General features: G+C 47.0%; 1 protein-coding gene and 3 non-coding genes across 4 annotated transcripts; 2 read left to right on the forward strand and 2 right to left on the reverse strand.

The window, feature by feature from the left end:
- Positions 1-9,148: 9,148 nt before the first annotated feature.
- Positions 9,149-9,222, reverse strand: TRNAN-GUU (transfer RNA asparagine (anticodon GUU)). The gene has a single exon. It is a non-coding gene; the product is annotated as a tRNA-Asn (tRNA).
- Positions 9,223-12,226: 3,004 nt separating this feature from the next.
- TRNAN-GUU (transfer RNA asparagine (anticodon GUU)) lies at positions 12,227-12,300 on the forward strand. Its single transcript has one exon. It is a non-coding gene; the product is annotated as a tRNA-Asn (tRNA).
- Positions 12,301-13,810: 1,510 nt separating this feature from the next.
- On the forward strand, positions 13,811-14,051 carry LOC130859607 (cytochrome c oxidase subunit 6C-like). The gene has a single exon (XM_057747181.1). The coding sequence runs from the start codon at positions 13,811-13,813 to the stop codon at positions 14,036-14,038; it is 228 nt and encodes a 75-aa protein (XP_057603164.1). The 3' UTR covers positions 14,039-14,051.
- A 1,610-nt stretch (positions 14,052-15,661) lies between these two features.
- Positions 15,662-15,825, reverse strand: LOC130842929 (U1 spliceosomal RNA). Its single transcript, XR_009050643.1, has one exon. It is a non-coding gene; the product is annotated as a U1 spliceosomal RNA (small nuclear RNA).
- Between the last annotated feature and the right edge of the window lie 689 nt (positions 15,826-16,514).

Consider the following 16,514-nt stretch of genomic DNA (forward strand, 5'->3'; position numbering starts at 1 on the left):
CAAACCAAGTCCGTTGTCCAAGGTGCTCTGCCAAGGGGAAATGTCTTCTTTTCCAGGAAGGGCACCTACCTGAAGTGGAACACAAAGAGGACCCTACTTCTTCATTCGGGGCTTTTAGTGCCTCCATTGTTTCTTAGATTTTCTCCCCTGCTCTAATCGCTGGGGATCTCAGCCCTCATATGGGTCCTGTTTTATGAAGACCTCTGTTATTTTATTCTCCTCTTGGAGAAGGACATGGCAGAGATCAGTTCTGGGCCTCCACATTCCAGGCTTTCTCCTAAGCCTCTTTCTTTCAGGTGAGCTGCAAGAAATCATGGGGGTTAGAATTCAGGTCAATAAAGAGGATCCCAGAGGAACACGAGACCACGAGGGCAGCCCCTCATGGGAGATGGTCACACCACGACGTGGTCAATATCAGCCCTATTCAGGTGGGGAGGACATAGTGGCCAATTGTGTGGGCAGAGGACCCAGCTACATCTTTCCAAACCTCTAATCAACAAGATTCTGAGATAACAAAAATGGATTGCTTTAAACTACTGTTTTTGTAACCTGTTAATAGGCAGAAATAGGGAACTAATTCAGATGCTTATTTCTACTTACCTGATTTTCTGACTTTTCAGAAAAAATGTATGCTAAACTTGTATGCAAAAAAAAAAAAAAAAAATCAAAGAATCACAGTAAAAATCGTGTGCTCACCTTCATGTGGCTGTTTCCAAGCCCTTGTAACATGAAGGACACTATGAAGGGCATTTCTGGTGGTAGAGGAATGTGTCATTAATGTTACCAAACAACCTCGAAAAGAATAAAGAGGGTACAACACTTAACTCCACATAATATTATCCAAGAATTTATCATATATCTCTGTGTCCTGTGGCAGATTTGTTTTTAGATCCTTGTTTTCCTGGGCTCTCCAGACAAGGCTTATGTGAAGTATCAGTTACCAGCATAGGCGAACCAATTCCAGGAGAGCAATACATCAGCCACTGTTATTAAGTTCCCCAAACAAAGTCCTTTGAATGCAGTCTTGTGGGAAGACATTCAGGAGCCTTTCTGAAACCTTGAAAATGTTTAAGTATGTGGGCCGAGCGATGGGATTCAGAATGTCCCGCTTGAGCAGTGGAGGAGCTGAGGGTGCGGGGCGTGGAGACTATGGGGACATAGGCAGAGGGTTGGCCGTCTCTAGGGGCACAGCCCCTTTCTCACTTGCACACCTCATATCACCCTGTTTGGCCCTGGAGGATGGCTGGTTAGCCAAAGACGGGTAAGATTCCTCAGGGGAGGAACAACCTAAGACAGGCACAGCCGCAGAGGAGCCAACAGGGGTAGGGCACAGACCCTTCCTCATATCACCCTGTTTGGCCCTGGAGGATGACTGGTTAGCCAAAGACAGATAAGATTCCTCAGGGGAGGAGCAACCTAAGACAGGCACAGTCGCAGAGGGGCCAACAGGGGTGGGGCACAGACCCCTAATATCTGAGAGAGGTCTCCTGCCCCCAGGGCTGTTTTGCTCTCCACGCCCAGCTCAAATCCACACCTGCTCAACTCGGACCTAGGAGGCAAACAAAGATCATTGCCCCAGTCATGTGAGGCCTTTGATTGTTTATGGGATTAACCTGGGAGTGTTAGCCAAGAACTCAGTAAAAGCCACGTGGGATGAATCAGCAAGGCTCTTGATCCTAGAGGTCTTGAGTCCCCCGGTCCCATCTTTCTCTTCAGTCTGTGTCTGTGTTTTCTTCAAGCTTGCGGCACCCGTCACTCACCTCGAGTCGCCGAGCTGGTCTCGGCACAGTCTCTCCTTTTGTTTTGACTACAAATGAAGAAAAGATCTAATAGTTAATGTCCTATTCAAATGAAACGTACACTTAGAAATCTGTTTTCTAATTTTTATTTTGCTCAGGCTCAATCATGGAGATTCACTCCTCAGGATGAGTGAGTTCCCAACTGGCAGCAGCCTGGGCTGTCTGTGAAGGGAAGTCAAGTTAACACAACCTCATATCTCTTCTGTGAATCAATCCCTCACCCTCAAAATCGCGAAGAATACATGAACCCAACAGGCAAGAGCATCCACCAAGCAACAGTGATATGTTTGCACTTTACTTGGCTCAGCTTATCTGAGAGAACAGAGCAGTCATAAAGAAGAAGAGAACACAGAAAAGTCAAAATATCAGCTTTTCCAGGATGTCAGTTAAACCAATGAGTGTAAACTCACTTGAAGACATCTCTCAATAAGGGGTTAATTGTTGACAAAATAAATGGCATGTACAGAGCTATCCAGTGTTGAACACAGAGTGGCAAAAAGACTTTTCTCATAAATGATTGAGAATATGAATTTGTAAAGCTTCTTTGCAAGGCAGTAGGGCAGGATTAGCAAAATGAGATACATGTGTACAAACCATTTCTAAGCTGAGAAATTCCTTTTACAAGAATAGCTACTAGAAAAACCCTTACACCAGCAATAATGGGGATATAGTTGGCACTGTAGCCTGCTGGTTGCACATTCCTGGACTCAAACAAACAACGACCGACAATATTTTTAACAGTTCCAAACACTTAGTTAAAGTCACTTTGATACCCTGTCAGGTTTGCATCTACAGCTTGAAGACCAGAGTGCTTGCTTTTTCTGTTCTCTCTTTTAGGGATTTCCAGTGAGAAAGAAAAAATACCAGCGTCTGCTGCCCTGAACTAATCTTACACTCACAGCCTGACTGATTTGTTTTCATATTGGAAGTAAACAATCTCAGATACGGAATATCAGCCTCACACAAGAGTATTCTGAGACTGAAAATCAAGCAAAACAAGTCTACCTCATAAACATTTCCAGGCACAGACAAAAACAAGGTCACCGTGGAACCTACAAAATCCCAAACCTCCTCTTCTTTTCATAACAAAATGACTGTTACTTCCTTACTTCAATCATCAATTGCCGGTGCTAACAGTACTCAATATGGAACATCCCCTACGTCCTCCCATCCTCCCCCATATCACCCAACCAAAGCCCAAATCTTATAATAGACTCTTTCTAACATCCTCTTACCCTGAAGTGTGTTCTTTCTGGCTACAAGGAATAAAAAACAAACAACAAACAAACAAAGAACAAAAAAGAACCCCCCAAACCAAGTTGTTCAATGAGAGACGTATTCTCGCTCTTTGGCTTCAGGGAATCGGTACCAGCTGTCCAGGAGTGAGCAGCTGCAGAAAACTCAGCCTCAGGAAGAAAGGTTATATTGTCAGTGAGCTTGGAATTCCAGAACTTGTTTTTACCCTTAAAAAAAATAATTCTTTTTACCAAGCCCTTTAGAAACTAACGTGAACCTTAGGAGTAGGGGCAGTATTTTCCTGTATCTGATTGAAAGGGAGAGGGTGAGGATCAGGACCAGAGAAGTAGTGCACAGAGAATGTGCAGCACAAACAGAGCTCAAAAACACCTGGGATCAGTCACAGAACACTATCTGTTGGGCTCAAACCATCAACCATTCAAGTAACAGGTAAACGAGCTCATGGGTTACCCAGGGAAAGAGAGTCATCTTCTAACCTACATCCTATTCATGGTTTGTGAGTCTGGAACATGGGCAGTTCCCCTGATCTGTGTGTCACTCTAACTCTGCTGGGATTGGCTAGGCTGGTGGTTTCACAAGGGTGACAATGGCCACAACGTCCAGCTGTCCCTCTAAGCATTCATGACTAAGTAAAGGAAGGAGCAAGCAGATTGTTTTTCTGCACTGGGGCTCCACCTTCTCACAACCCCCATGCAAACTGAGGGGTGAATTTAGGGTGTGAGGAAGCTCAAGAGTACATTCTATGGCAGGAAAACAATAGTTGGCCAAATTCTTCCTAAACTTCAGCAATTGAAACCTAATCAAAGTTAAGTGACTTGCTTAAAGTCACATTGCAATGATTTATTTGAAGTGCTATTAAAATAGCCTAAACCCCATAGACCATATATTAAAGCAATTAAGCACCAAGCTTATTCAAAACCTCTGGAGCCCTAGGCAGAACGTGCTCAGTGCAGAAAGCTAGTTTTCGGAGTGATGATTTATTTTTTAGTTTTTGTCTCATGGAAATCATTTTCTGAATGATTCAACTAAAGTAGTATCTGTTCTGTATAAAAATGTTACCATGAATAGAATAATCCGCAATTCTTTTTTTTTTAAACTCTTTATTGGAATATATTTGCTTTACACTCTTGTACCCATCTCTGAGTTGCACCAAAGTGAATCATCTGCATCTACACACATATCCCCATATCCCCTCCCTCCCGCGACTCCCCCCCACCCTCCCCGTCCTGGCCCTCCAAAGCATCTCCCATGAAGTTGATCTCCTTTTGTTATACAGCAACTTCCCACTAGCTATCTCTTTTACAGCTGGTAGTGTAAATATGTCTATGAAAAAATCTGAGATGGCTTGTTTGGAACAAACAGTGCTATTCAACTCCATTGATCCACAGAGAAACAGGAGTCTCTTCCTGCACTTAAACAAACTATACATACCATCTCTGTCTCTCAAATCATGTAATAATGCAGAGATCTTCAAGGTACAGGATAAAGTGACTGAAGTTGATGACAGTGACCACAAGGTATCAGGGAAAGATGGCCTTGGGATTTTGGAGTTGCTCATGGTACCTGCAAAAGAACAGTAGTGATTTTGGAAGACACTCTAGCAAAATATGTGGTTATAAAGGCCATTGAATGTTTAATCCCTGATTTGCCAATCAATTTGTACACTGATTAGCCTGGTTTGACTTTGGCCAACAGTGACTTTTAACAAAGTTAAAACTGTGATATTTAAAAAGGTCAGTGAATGGTATACGAGCACATCCACTTGAAATGGAGATAACATGAAAAACACAAAAATCATAAATCTTGCCCAGTGTCGAGTTTTACTCACATTTTCAAGGAGGAAGTTAATTGTGAAGGATGAGCAAAGCAACAGAACATCTGAGCTCACCAGCACTGACTGCAAGGACCTTCTTGCCACATTAGCACATGCTCTGGCCCAGCCTCAACACACGTGGTCTCTAAGTGATGTATGAGGTCATCAGTTACACAGAATGGAGCTCTTGGGGTCATCTCCTATGCTGACACTTACTTAGTCAATGTGACAGTCTCCAGGGAACTAGTCCACTTAAATCCCGGGATTCTAGGTTTGATCCCCTAAAGAGTTCAACACAGACTAGATACATCCCACTGAAAGTATTCCATAGGTAAATAGTCTCCCAATAGTAACCAGCATTAATGCATTTGCCAGGAGAGTCCTCGCTAACTATTTACAAGGGAAGTTGACCAGGATATTTTTCTTTCTTTCCAGGCCATCCCCCACTGAAAGGAAATGATAGCAACTAGAAGAAATACTGTTTCCCTTCTATCCCTAAACTGTCTAGGTGGAGATTTTAGGCACAGTTTATACATCAGTAGGGATTTACTTGTCTTTCTTTGAGAGAAGGTACAGTGGTTTCTCCCAGCATCTCTGATTAGTCAGTGCCATATTTCAGAGAGAGAGCTAGACATGTTTTTCTTCACAATAGCATGATCACACTCCTCTCTGGAATCCTAACTCACTTATGAGCATGCCTGCTTTTTGCTATGCTTTCCCCCATTTGCATTATGCACTACTTGACCTACATCTTCCCCCAGTGATGGAGCCAGCTCAGATGTAGTGCTTAAGCTAGAGGTGGGGCCAAGGAGAAGCAAACACATGGCTATCTTGGGGCTGCATTCAAAGTTAGCCACAATTTGGCTACTTGCTGGTATAAACCCGGCTACAGTACCATTAGGAACATGCACTGCCGAATGTAATGGTAGATTTTGTGTGTTTTGTATTGATATCAACTTTCTTGGTACAAATGTATTTAGACTTATGCATGAGACCATGGCCTCAGAAAAAATGAAAGAAAAACTGCATGAAGCGTGGAAGATGTTGTTATCTGCGTTATACTGAGTTGTATAATTGCACTCTCCTGTAGCCTCCCCACATCTGATAATGAACTCAGGTTTGGCTGCTTGCTGCTCAAAAGCCAGTACTGGAAAGACAAGTGTTGGTAGGAAAGGGAAGGTTGCTTTATTCAGGAGGCCAGCAACATGAGGAGAAGGCAGACTTGTGTCCATAAGCCAATTCCCCAACTGCCAATCAGTGGGCAAGAGCTTTTAAAGGGCAGTTTCACGAGTGTATAGGTTGAGGGAGGGGGCTTTGTGCAGAACAGGACAGTTGGCTCTGACAGTCAACTTGAAATTGTTCCTGCGGTGGCCTGATGAGTGTCACCTTGATTGTTTGAAGTACGGTTAATCTTCAGGTCCAGAGTTGCTTTGTTCCCATTCCTTTGAGGTGAGTTCTCAGAATTGTGTAGGATGGAGCAGCTTATGTCATGGTTACAGTCTGGTCACCTTGTAGTTAACTTGTATCACCTGGTGGGGTTTTCAGTATCTGCAAAACAGCTCAAAGGATATGGCTTAGAATATCACGTATTGCCCTTGAGGAGGACCTAAAGGTCCTTCACTTTGGTTAATGGCTAATTATTATTTTGTCTTGTTTGACTATTTTCCTTTGCTTCTGCATTCTCTCATTTTTCTGATTAAGTTTATCCTTCAGCTAAAATTTTTCTATAGTCAGGAGTCAGACAGAGGACATGGGTATTGGGGAGGGGGGTTGTCCTGTGAAGGCCCCAGGAGGTCATGCTCAGTTACATTTCTTCCTGCAGAACCTAGAACATTTTTCAGTGGAGTCCCCACTTTACTTTCCAGCAAATTCAATCTGAGGACACAATAATTTATACTATTAACCGACACTTTCAACCTGTTCCCATAACCTGTGTTGCATACCACGTTTCAATTGCCCATTCCTATTTTCAGTGAGACCACTACAGTGAGGGTGGTAAGGAATGTGGTCTGTCTACGGAATATTGTATTTCTTTGTCTATTTCTGTACTCAGCATGTCAACTTCTGTCTGCTAGTGTACCGTTGACCACACATGACAAACTCAGGAATCTTCAAATTGTAGGGTCTCTGGGTTGAGCTTGGGAAATGCCAGCCAATGCTTAGGATTCTCTCAGAGCTGAGAATGGCTCTTGATCTGGCTCTTGATCCCCTATCCTTTCCCTAGACGGAGTAACTCCAGATTCCTGATCCACACACCTTATGATAGCCGAGGTAACACACACACGCACATACACAAACACAAACATACATGCACGCAAATGCACACACCCCACTGTTTTCATGTTGGCAATAACGTTTACGAAAGTGCAAAATGTGTTCCATCTGCTGTGATCCCTCCAGGTATATATTCACTGAGTTCGTGCTGTGCAAGTCCTCCTTCCCATCCACCCAGTAGGAGACCTTCTAGAAGCCCAACCCAGATCACCTGGATCCCTTTGATCCTTCCTGTGTAACCCTCGCCTGCTTTTGGTCTATTTTGTGACAACGGCCTCCTCTGAGTAGGACAGTCCTCTGACTCATAGAGCTACCTTGTTCCCAGTCCCAGAGAATGGGAAGTACATGGAGTGTATGAGCACCAGAACCCATTTATTTGACCTCTCCCTAGGCACTTAGCCACTCAATAAAGGGTGCAGGAATATGAAATCTCAGTGTCCTGGCCTGGGGGAGATTAACTCTTAAAGGTAATTTACCTCCAAGATCTCTTGCCGTCATAGGGCACTTTGCTTGAAATGACACCACATATAGCAATTAACTCAAAATGAACCACAGACCTAAATGTAAGAGCTAAAACAAAACTTCAAGGGGACACATAGGAGAAAAGTTACTGTGCATTTAGGTTAAGCAAAGAGTTCTAAGATACTACAGCAAACGTGTTATATAGAAGAGAACTTTCATGAAAATTGAGAACTTTGCCTCAAAAGACAGCATTAAGAAAATGAAAGGACAAACCACAGACTAGGAGAAAATATATGCATATCAAATTGCCATTGAAGGAATTGTATTTACAATTGCTAGAGAGCTATTTCAACTCAATAGAAAGATGCAACACAATTTTTCAAATCAGCCAAAGACTTGAATAGACATTTTCCCCAAGAAGACAAATACATGGGTCATAATCTTAGGAAGAGGTGCTCAATGTCATTGTCCATTGGGAAAATGCACATTAAAACAACAAGATATCACTTTTCCCTGACTAGGATGGCTATGTTTAAGTAGGATAGACCATAGCAAGTGCTTGTGAGAAGGTGGAGAAACTGAACCTTCAGATGTTGCTGGTCAGAATGTAAAAATGATACTGCCACTTTGGAAACCAGTTTGACAGTTTCTCAAAAGTTAAGCATAAGCTTACCATAAACCCAGCAATTCCACTTCTTTATATCTATTGAAGAGAAATGAAACATAGGTGCAGATTGTTCAATGTATTTATAGCAGCATTATTTATAATAGCAAAACCAAAAGAAAAACACCCACAAAATCAAAAAACAGGAAACACTGAAATGCCCATCAACTAGTGAATGGCACCTGAAATGTGCTATATTTACACAGTGGAATTCTACTCAGTAATAAAAAGGAAAGAAACTCAAGCCAGAGCATGGATAAACCTCAGAAACATTGTGCTAAGTGAAAGACGCCAGTCACAAAGCACTACATATTGATTTATTCCATTTATCTGAAATGTCCAGAAAAGAAACTTATGGAGGCAGAAAGCAGATTAATATTGCTTGGGGCTTGAGGGAGGGTTGTCTGAAGCAGGGCTGGAGGGAATCGAAAGCAGTGTTCTGAACCTGGATTATGGTACCTGGGGGTGGGGCAATAAAGGGAAAAAGAAAGCGACAGTCTCAAATGAAAGGGTGGAGGCGTCTGAGATCGGTCCGTGAATACTGCGCGTTGCGGTGCCCGTGCAGGTGGTGCACAGAGCCTGATTGCCGACATCCCAGCTTGAGTAAGAGATTCCCCCCACCCGTGTGCATGTCCCTTTATCCTCTGGCAGGTGCCCTGGAATGTACAAGGCAGATGAGTTAGTGAGGGGCAGCCCTCCATGGAGTGGTGCCAAGACACAGGGGCACCAGGGTTAAAAACCGGGAGGAAGGAGCGTGCTGGGGATCAGCTGGGCTGGGTGGAGATTCCTGAAGAAGGGCGCTGGGGAGGAACTGAAAGGGCAATTGGGCAGACACGGAAAAGCGGCAGCTGAGACCTCCTTCGATTCTAGGCCGAAGCTCGTCCCTGGGTGGGCTCGAACCACCAACCTTTCGGTTAACAGCCGAACGCGCTAACCGATTGCGCCACAGAGACATAGGGCTGCGAGATCTTGCTGTAACATTCTGGAAACAATGTATTTCCCGTCCCTTCCAGCCCCAGCGGAAAACAGAGTAGAATGCCACTATCTTGTCCAACCTCGCTGGCACCAGAGACACTGAGTCTTGTCACTCGGGAATGTCAGGCCGTAGACACCGAGACCGAATCAGCTGCGGGCTCCGACGAAACAACGCCGGGCCCACGACCATCCTCGCCTGCTCCTGGCCTCCTTAAAAGCAGCCCCTCTACGCAGCACGACTGCAGGCTCTCTCGGGCCAAAGTCTCCCGTTTCCCACTAGTGATCGGCCTCACTCGTCGCGCTGACCGCAAGTCCCCCCTCACCCCACCCCACCTCCAGGTCCGGTGGTCGTGTGGGGGAAAGGACAGCAACCGGCTGTGTCCCCACCGCGCTGCCTCCTCTTGGCGCTTCCAGAGAAGGACTCCACGAGGCACGACCTGGAGTTTGCGCACCAGGAAGCCCCTTGCCCGGAGCAGGGCCTGGCGTCCAGCTGGTGCCCAATAAATGTCTGGCTGAGGATGCATTCCGCCGCAGGGGCCGGAGGTGGTGGGTCCACCGAGAATTCTTATGCCACCTCTAAGTTTTTCGTCCTAGAGGAACCTAGATTTTTCCAATCGGCTGCTCTTCAAAACCTTTCTTCTGGCAGCTGATTTAGAACCAGGTAAAAGTTCTAGAAAGTCCAAGAGGGCACCACCTGGACCAGCTCTGAGCTCCCATCCAAGACGGTGCAGTGGCCTCAGCCTGTGGGTGCAGGTGTCATGTCTGAGAGGGATGAAGGAGGAAAGCTGCTAAGGTGAGAGACGGTTGGAGTAGGCAACCTCAAGTATGATGGAGAAAGGGAGAGAGAGAGGGAGAGAGATCTGTGGAAGCTGTCTTTCCATTTCCTTAGGTATGCTTTAATCACTTGCAACTATGTTTTGTGGGTTTCAGTGTGCAAGTTTCACCTCCTTGTATATGTTAATTCAATTCATAAATATTATATTCTTTTGGGTGCTATCTTGTTGCAGAAATCGAATCGGTCTGTCGAGAAACCAAGCACCACACTCGGAGAGTTGGAGAACTCAGATTTATTAAGCCGGCGGCCCCCTTAGCATTTTGGTTGATTGGTTACCTGCTTACTATAGGTTGTGGGCAGTTACAGAGCGGGAGTTGTTATGGGTCCCTCGCAGAGGGTTTCCAAACAGAAACTTGCAGGAGCAAGAGCAGAACATTCTATATTTATCAGAACATCTTAAGGTTACAGTTGATTGCTAGGTCATCTGTTCTTATCTTGGTTGCAGCAAGCAGATTTTACAAAAGCAGAGCAAGCATGAAGTTATTTCTAGCTGATTCCAAACTTCTAATTTTCCTCTTCAATCTTAAATCGAATTGTTTTCTTAATTTCTTTTTCAGATTGTTCACTTCTAATGTATAGATATACAACTGATTTTTGCCTATCTGTACTCTGCCACTATACAGAATTCGTTTGTTGACTGGTAGCCTTGTGTTGTGTGGGTTATTGCGGATTTTTCTATGTATAGGAGCTGGCCATTCACAAAGACGATGACAGACAGGAGAGGTTCCTTGTTTGGGTGGCTGCAGCTCCTGAGCCTTGCTTGTATCAGCCTGCACAGCCTAAGCCAGGGAAATCAAAATCTGCCTGAGCCCTTGTTCTTTGCAAGCCAAAATCCAATCGGCAGGAACAGAGCGACCCCTCGAGGCCCCTGCAAGGGGCGCTCGGCCCCATGAGGCCAGAAAAGGGTAGATTCTGACCAATCCAGCCAAATCCCCAGTTAGACAGAGGAGAAGTTTGTTCCTGGAGCCCCAGGCACTCTTCTCAGCGCAGGGGGGACCTGGAGGGGATGCTGACTTCAGGCCTTGGGGGCCTCGGGCGAAGTCTGGGCCGCCTCAGAGCTTGAGTCCCCCGGTGAGGTGTGCGCCGCGTCCCCTCGCCCACCTGCTCTGTGGGCAGTAGGGGGCAAGCCACCAAGTCCAAAAGGTAGACCCACAGGCTATTGCCGGCGGTGATCAGGCACGGGAAGCCGGTTCTCTGTTAGGATTCGAATTCAGACCCAAGCAGCCAGGCTTCCATCACCGCACCAATCACACCGCGACCACTGTGCTCCACCGGGGGATCCACGGAGCGGTGGTCGGGTCGACGTTAGCACTGGAGGTAAGCAGATGGCTAGAGATGAACCAGTCTCTCTCCCTCTCTCCCTCATACTCCAGATTGCCTACCCCAACCGTCTTTCTACTTTGAAGCTTTCCTCCTTCGTCCCTCTCAGACATGACACCTGCACCCGCAGGCTGAGGCCGGCGTACCGTCTTACATGGGGAGCTCAGAGCCGGTCCAAGTGGTGCCCTCTTGGACTTTATAGAACTTTTTTACGTTCCTCTAGGACTAAAAACTTAGAGGTGGCATAAGAATTCTCGGTGGACCCACCACCTCCGGCCCCTGCGGCGGAATGCATCCTCAGCCAGACATTTATTGGGCACCTGCTGGATGCCAGGCCCTGTTCCGGGCGAGGGGCTGCCTGGTGCGCAAACTCCAGGTCGTGCCTCGTGGAGTCCTTCTCTGGAAGCGCCAAGAGGAGGCAGCGCGGTGGGGACACAGCCGGTTGCTGTCCTTTCCCCCACACGACCACCGGACCTGGGGGTGGGGTGGGGTGAGGGGGGACTTGCGGTGAGTGCGACGAGTAAGGCGGATCACGAGTGGGAAACCGGGGACTTTGGCCCGAGAGAGGCTGCAGTCGTCCCGCAGAGTGGGGGGCGGCCAGGAGCAGGCGAGGATGGTCGTGGGCCCGGCGTTGTTTCGTCGGAGCCCGCAGCTGACTCGGGCTCGGTGTCCACGGTCGGACGTTCCTGAGTGACGAGAGTCAATGCCTCTGGTGCCAGTAAGGTTGGACAAGATAGAGGCATTTGACTCTATTTTCCGCTGGGTTGGAAAGAACGGGGGAATGCATTCTGATTCCAGGATGTTACAACAAAACCCCGCAGCCTTTTGTCTCTGTGGCGCAATCAGGTAGCGAGTTGGGCTGTTAACCGAAAGGTTGGTGGTTCGAGCCCACTGAGGGACGAACTTGGCTTGGCATCTGATTAGCGGGCCCTCAGCCGCCGCTTTTATGCGTCTGCCCTTGCAGTGCCTCCCCCGCGCCCTACTGCCTGAACTCTCCTGGAATCTCCACCCAGCGGATCCCCAGTACTCGCGTTCATCCCGGTTTTTAACCCTGGTGCCCCGGTCTCTTGGCACCCCCTGGAGGGCTGCCCTTGCTAAGTCATCCGCCTTGTACATTCCAGGGCAGCTGCCAGAGGATGAAGGCACACGCACACGGATGGGGGGAATCTCTTACTCAAGCTCTGACATCGGCAATCAGGCTCTGTGCACCACCTGCGTGGCACCCCCAAAGCGGAGTATTCACCGCCTGGTCTCAGGGCGCCTGCACCCTTTCACTTGGGACTCTGGCTTTCGACTCAAAGTGATCTGCAGAGTCAATGCAATTCCTATTCAAATCTGTTTCTTCTGAAGTTTGTTACCGAAAAACCCGAACCAACTCTTTGGCCAACCCAATATAACTGAGTCACTTCGTGGTACACCTGAAACTAACACAACACTGTAAATCAACTACACACAAAAAAATTACGTTATGGCCAATTTGGGAGGCAATGAGAAGAAGCCCTCGCTGGGGCCAGGGCACCTGCTGGGGTGTGATGAGGAGGGGACACAGGCTGGATTAGACAACAGTGAGGGCCTCACAAAGCTGCACTGGTGCAGGAGGCAACAGGCAGACCCAAAGATCTCTAAGTGGTGATGCACTGAAAGTGGTGGATAATCTAGCCCTCCAGGAAGAGCACCTACATCTCTAAACATGCCTAGAAAACTGCCATGCCTTGGTCTAAAGAGTACCTTAACTCCTTGCAGCTCCATCCAGAACTGGGGGAGAAAAAGAGATGGAGATGCCTGCATTCCCTCTCAGACATGATTCTCCTCACAGCGGCTGTTTTACAGTGGGCTCAACATGACGACTAAAAATAGCATAATCTGTCCTCAGGCCATTCCTCAAATCCTGGACTTCAGAGGACCCACACCCTTTCGTGGGTAACGCTTCATGACGTCACCACTGCCAGCACTCACTGGGCTGGCACCCCACCACACCGAGCCACAGACCAGGCCTTGACTGGATGACTAGGAAAACAGAATCACAGAAAATCTTTGCATTCCCCTCTGAGGAGCTGGATGGACCTCCTACATTACTGCCAACCCAAGACAAAGTTCAACTCCTTGCAAACGGGGCCCACATTATTTCGACCTGGGTATTTAATACAAGAACTCCCTGGTGGGCGAGCCCCTTCCTTGGTGGCATCTCAGAGCTGTGCTCCGTGCTGGATAAGTGGATGCTGCCAGGAACCTTTTAGGAAGCTGCCTGTGCACCTAATGAACTCATTAGAAGGGTTTGCTCCTTCCTCTGTACTTAAGTCAACAATTACTGTTGTTTTGCCACCTTCAAAAAAAAAATTTGTTTCTTCTGGTCCATTTCTCCATCTGTCTGGAAGGACGTCATCGTTGAGCTGTCAAGGAGAAAAACTACCATGGCTTCCAGTTCTTTGATGAAACCTCAGATGCGTGGCCTTCTGGCCACGCGTCTGCGATTTCATATGGTTGGAGCATTCATTGTCTCCCTGGGAGTTGCAACTTTGTGTAAGTTTGCTGTGGCTGAACCAAGAAAGAAGGCATATGCAGATTTCTACAGAAATTATGATTCCATGAAAGATTTTGAGGAGATGAGGAAGGCTGGTATCTTTCAGAGTGCAAAGTGATTTTGGAATATAAAGGCAGACTGTTCCTGAAGGAGCATTCTAAGTGCCATATCATTTCTTTGGGTTGAGTTTCATGGAAGTTTGGCACTTACCTGTATTCCTGAACTGTGAAACTGTGAACTATGAATATCTGGGCTAAGGAATAGTTTCTCTTGATAAATAAATGATTTTAAAAAACTTTTGTTTTCTGCATTTTCTAATTGCTCGCTGTTAATCCCTTGCAGTATGTTGTAGTTTTCATCCCTCTTATTATTATTATTTTTTTAATCTCTTGAAGTTCATTTGGGTCTTTTTTATGTTTCCCATGTGTCTACTGAACTGTTTGAAGTTACAGAATACAGTTGGAATAAATGTTTTAATGTCCTTCTCTGGTGACAGCTCTGGGTTGTTTGCACATGATCGATGTGTCTCTGCATTATGGGTCATTTGCCCTGCCTGTTTGGATACCTCCAAATCTCTGATGGAATGCCAGATAGTGTGAATGTTGCCTTGTTGGATGATGGAGAGTTGTGTGTTCCTGTAAACGTTGGGCTTTCTTCAGGGATGCATTCAAGTTACTTGCAAACAGTTTGATCCTTTCAGGTCATGCTTTGATGATTCACTAAGTGGTTCTGAGCAGCACTCAGTTTATGGCTAACTAGTTGCCCTCCTGAGGCAAGACATTCCTGAGTACTCCACCCCACGCCCTCATGAATTGAGAGGTTTTGTCTGTCTGTTTTGTTTTCTTCCTTGCAGTCTATCTGTTGGGGACAAGCACTATCTGTGTGAGTGCCAGGCACTGTTCTCTGATCCTGTCAAAGCTCTCCCCCTGACCTTGGGGAGTTTCCTGCCAGGGCTGCACTGATCAGTACTGTGCTGCACGCAGGAGGGATCTCCTCTGTAGTTCTCTCTGAGTTACTTTCAGCATCTCTCTCCCCTCTGGGAGTCTGTTCTGTGGACCCTAGCTCCTTTGGCCTCCCTGGACTTCAGGTTCAGTGTCCTCAACTCAGCAAGGTCCACCGGGCTCCTTTTCTGTTTGCCCTGGAGTGCCTTGCTTGGAAACTCTCTGCAGACAGTAAATTGGAGCCATTGTTTCCCACCACCTCTCCAGAACCATGCACTGTCCTTTTTCACCTGATGCCCCAGTCTCTTCAAAGTCTTTGTTTCACGTTTTCTGTTGTTGTTGGCAGGAGGATAAACCCAGGTCCTTATGAGTGTGTATGGTGGGCCACCCCTACTTTGAAGTCCAAGTTGGAAACACCAGTGAAGATTGTGCAAGATTTTTGCAGGGTATAGAACAGAGCTCCACAGTCAGAATGAAATCCTGAAGTAGGAAAACCCCTTGAAGCTTAAATCTGCAGAGAAACTTATATCTGCAGTGGTAGCAAAAGCCTGTGTTTGGTTTGTGCAGGGAAAGAAAGAACCTGGCTAGGCATTGGCCGTGATGCAGACCTCCCAGTTTTCATTGAAGCATTACTGGCTTATCTACCACCTTTACCCAATGCGCTAGAGAAAAAGATTAAAAAAAAAAAAAAAAGCAAAACTCTGGGATAAGCGAGAAGGTCACAGTTCTTTCTTGCTCAATTGCTTTTACACCCACTATCCCAGTTGCTTGGGTTTAACCTGTCATTTTGTACCCATTGCCAGGGGAGAGCGCGAACACAGTCCCCCACTACCACAAATTTCGCAGTCGAGTTTCCCGCATTTGGGGAAATCGCAGAGGTCAGCACACCCCCGGTGCAATGGGTGAGCCTCGCCCTGGGGAAACCACCATCGTGATCATGGTATCTCCCCTGCCAGGTAAGTATGAACGTTTCGCTCCCCGTCCCCGCACAGCCTTAGGCTCTTCCGCTGTACACACACGCTCACTTTGCCACAACCCCCACCCCAGCCCCTCCACCACCCCCCGCACCCCCTCCTCTTCCACGCCCCTCCAAACAACTCTCCTAAGAAAATCCGAGCTACATCTCCGGAAAACTTCCACAGCCCGGGGAGTGGCTGGCCGGGAATGGCACCCCTGCACTGCAAGATTTACATAAGCCAAGCCCCATCCCTGACCTCTAAGGCGGCTCCCCTCCTCCCACCCACGCCGGGTCCCTGGGCCGTCATCTCCCCTCCCACCCCTGCCCAGACGACCAATGGGCGCATCGGCTGCCGAAAGGGGACGTGACGTCGTGATTTCCGCCCACGTAGGTAACGGACCTCTAAGCTTTCATCTGAAATACTGGCGGGTTCTGCCAGCCTCCTGGCATTCTTCCCTTCTGTCTTGCGTTACACACCAAGGAAATCAATTCTGGCATCGTGTGTTACTGACCCAAAATGTTTGTTAGTAATAAAGAAGTCGTAAAGCAAAGGGTACAGGTATATATTTATAGGAACACAATGAAAGCACATGTCTGTGTCCTGTGCATAGACACACAGATTCAGGGTTGCCTCTCACAGTGCTGCTCGGTGTATTGTCTGTGCACGTCCTTCCTGCTTGGTTCTCATGGTGCCC

Source organism: Hippopotamus amphibius, chromosome 1 (genome assembly GCF_030028045.1).
Source record: "Hippopotamus amphibius kiboko isolate mHipAmp2 chromosome 1, mHipAmp2.hap2, whole genome shotgun sequence".
NCBI classification, from domain to species: Eukaryota; Metazoa; Chordata; class Mammalia; order Artiodactyla; family Hippopotamidae; genus Hippopotamus; species Hippopotamus amphibius.